The 2,231-nt window shown below is 42.2% G+C and overlaps 1 protein-coding gene across 1 annotated transcript in view; it reads right to left on the reverse strand.

Moving 5' to 3' along the window:
- Positions 1 to 2,231, reverse strand: part of pnpla2 (patatin-like phospholipase domain containing 2) — a 13,136-nt gene that overhangs the window by 6,484 nt on the left and 4,421 nt on the right. Inside the window, exons 4-6 of the mRNA XM_014013640.1 lie at positions 1,678 to 1,887; positions 1,530 to 1,590; positions 987 to 1,181 (exon numbers count right to left, since the gene is read on the reverse strand). Of these exons, the coding sequence (XP_013869094.1) occupies positions 987 to 1,181; positions 1,530 to 1,590; positions 1,678 to 1,887 (466 nt within the window). The remainder of the gene's footprint in view (positions 1 to 986; positions 1,182 to 1,529; positions 1,591 to 1,677; positions 1,888 to 2,231) is intronic.

A 2,231-nucleotide genomic window follows, 5' to 3' on the forward strand; every position in this document is an offset into this window, starting at 1 on the left:
TGCCTGCAGTGTGAACCAGAGTTTGCACTACCTTTTTATTGTCAAACATAATATTTACCCATCAATTTTTGCTTGATAATTGCATTTCATTTTCATTCTGTTTAATATTCAACAAGTTGAACAGATAATCCACCCTAACCCCGCTACTTGGTATCGGTATCGGTATCGGCGAGTACCCAAACTGAAGTACTCGTACTCAGTCTTGAAAAAACTGGTATCGGGACACCCCTAGTTACAACTAATCATGGATCCCTTTAAGGCCTCGACCGTTTCTGCTAGCTGATCTGAGGGCTCCAGCAGTGGCTCCCAAACAATAAAAATAGAAGAAATAAACCATTTACGTCAGCATACATCACATGCTGTGATCATCTGAGAAGTACGAACCAAAAGTCAGGAGATCCACTTTGTTTTTGGGTTAATAATTTGAGGTTTTTCTTGTAATCTTTTTAAAGCTGTCCACATTATAATTTCCCAATGTGCTTTTTTAAAGATTTTCCATGTTTCCTATAAAATTTGGCTTCTTTTTTTATGTGTTTTAATTTCCATCTTTTACATGACCATTTTAAAAGAATGCCTTTCTTAGATAAACCACATAATTTGAGTGGTTAACTAGTGTTGTGTCGATGCAGAAACACATTTTAAATCTGGTCTTTGGGCACTTTGTAATCAACAGGATGTTCAAAAGGACACAATTTGTTTCAATTCCTTTAACTGAGCTGTCCTTTAAAAAAAGGAAAATAGATATGTGAAGGTCAAACAAAGTAGTGTTTGACTATCTCCAGCAGACATTAAAATCAACAGGGTTTTACTGATTATGTCAGCAGAACCTGTAAAATGTGCATGACTGCTTCAGTTAATCAATGTACTGCCCAACAGGTATGACATCCAAATCCCTTGAAATCATTTGGTGAGTTTTTGCACAGCGCTGCAGCTTCAACAGTAAATATAATAAATGTTAGACAGACTCACTGTTTGAGTCACGTTACCTTTGTGAAGCGTGGGTGGAAGATACTCGATGATGTGCTCGTCCAGTGAAGAGCTGGAAAACACCATCACTGCTTTCGCTTGCACCTGCAGCTTATCTTTATCTTCATCATCTTGCTCTTCATTGGCAGCCTCCTTTTCCTCTCTGTTGGTCAGCAGGGGTCTGTCTCTTTGAGGCCCATTGAAATTAAGCAAACCTAAATTCAAATCAAATAAACAAAGAACATTTAATTAGCAATCTACGGACAGACAGAGATAATTTCTGTAATATGAAGTTGAATAAAAAGCTCATGATAATCAACACATACTGACTTTGCAGAAACGTTAACTTCCAGGTATGAGCACATGCATAACGACAGGGAGTAACACATGCCTTATCAGCAGGAAAAGCAGCCTATTGATTTGATGACTTGGGAACAGGACGCGCACGATAGCGTATCAGTGCGATATCGTGTGTACAAACTGAAAATATCCGGTCAAAAGACAAAAAAACAAAATAAAATGATCAATAAGATAAAGTGAAGAAAGGTCAGGAAAACTCTTACCGTTCCTTTTTAAAAAGTGCAGAGCATCTTTGTAACCCTGCTTACACATGGCCTTCATGACCTGAAAGCAAACGTATATGTTTATCTCCCACGTGTCACCGAGGTCGGCTTATCTGCGGCTGATTGTGTGACGGGAGGCGAGGCCGACCATCGGATCCGGAGGGAACAGGGCCCTGGAGACCCGGTACAGGTTGGTGAGGGTGAACTGGATGCTGGTGTTGGTGAAGCGCAGCTCGTGGATGTTGGTGGAGGTGTCYCGCGGGCAGATGTCGCTCTCTCCGGAGAAGGGGGACACCGTGATGGTGTTYTTCAGCTCGTACTGAGGCAGGTTGTCTGAGATTCCGCCGTCAACGTATCGCTGAACGGCAAAAAAAAAAGGACACAGCGGAGTCGGATCAATAACCGCACACTTTGTAGCATTGGAAACCGAGGGCTGCAGAGGTCATAAACAGGATGCGGCGATAGGGAGACCAGAACCCCGCGTATTGATAAGGGTTTGTTTTCTTAAGAGTGATTGTGAAATTTTAAACTTGGATGGCAGCCGCAGTGTGTGTGTAAACAGATAATGACATCAGCTTTGTGAATTCGAGTCAGGATGGGGAGCAAAACAAACTTCTAAACCTGCGCCAACGTGGTACCATTTGGCTCTGCCGCCCTGCCACACACACACACACACACACACACACACACACACACACACAC

This window comes from Austrofundulus limnaeus, unplaced genomic scaffold, assembly GCF_001266775.1.
Source record: "Austrofundulus limnaeus strain Quisiro unplaced genomic scaffold, Austrofundulus_limnaeus-1.0 Scaffold104, whole genome shotgun sequence".
In the NCBI taxonomy this organism is placed as follows: domain Eukaryota; kingdom Metazoa; phylum Chordata; class Actinopteri; order Cyprinodontiformes; family Rivulidae; genus Austrofundulus; species Austrofundulus limnaeus.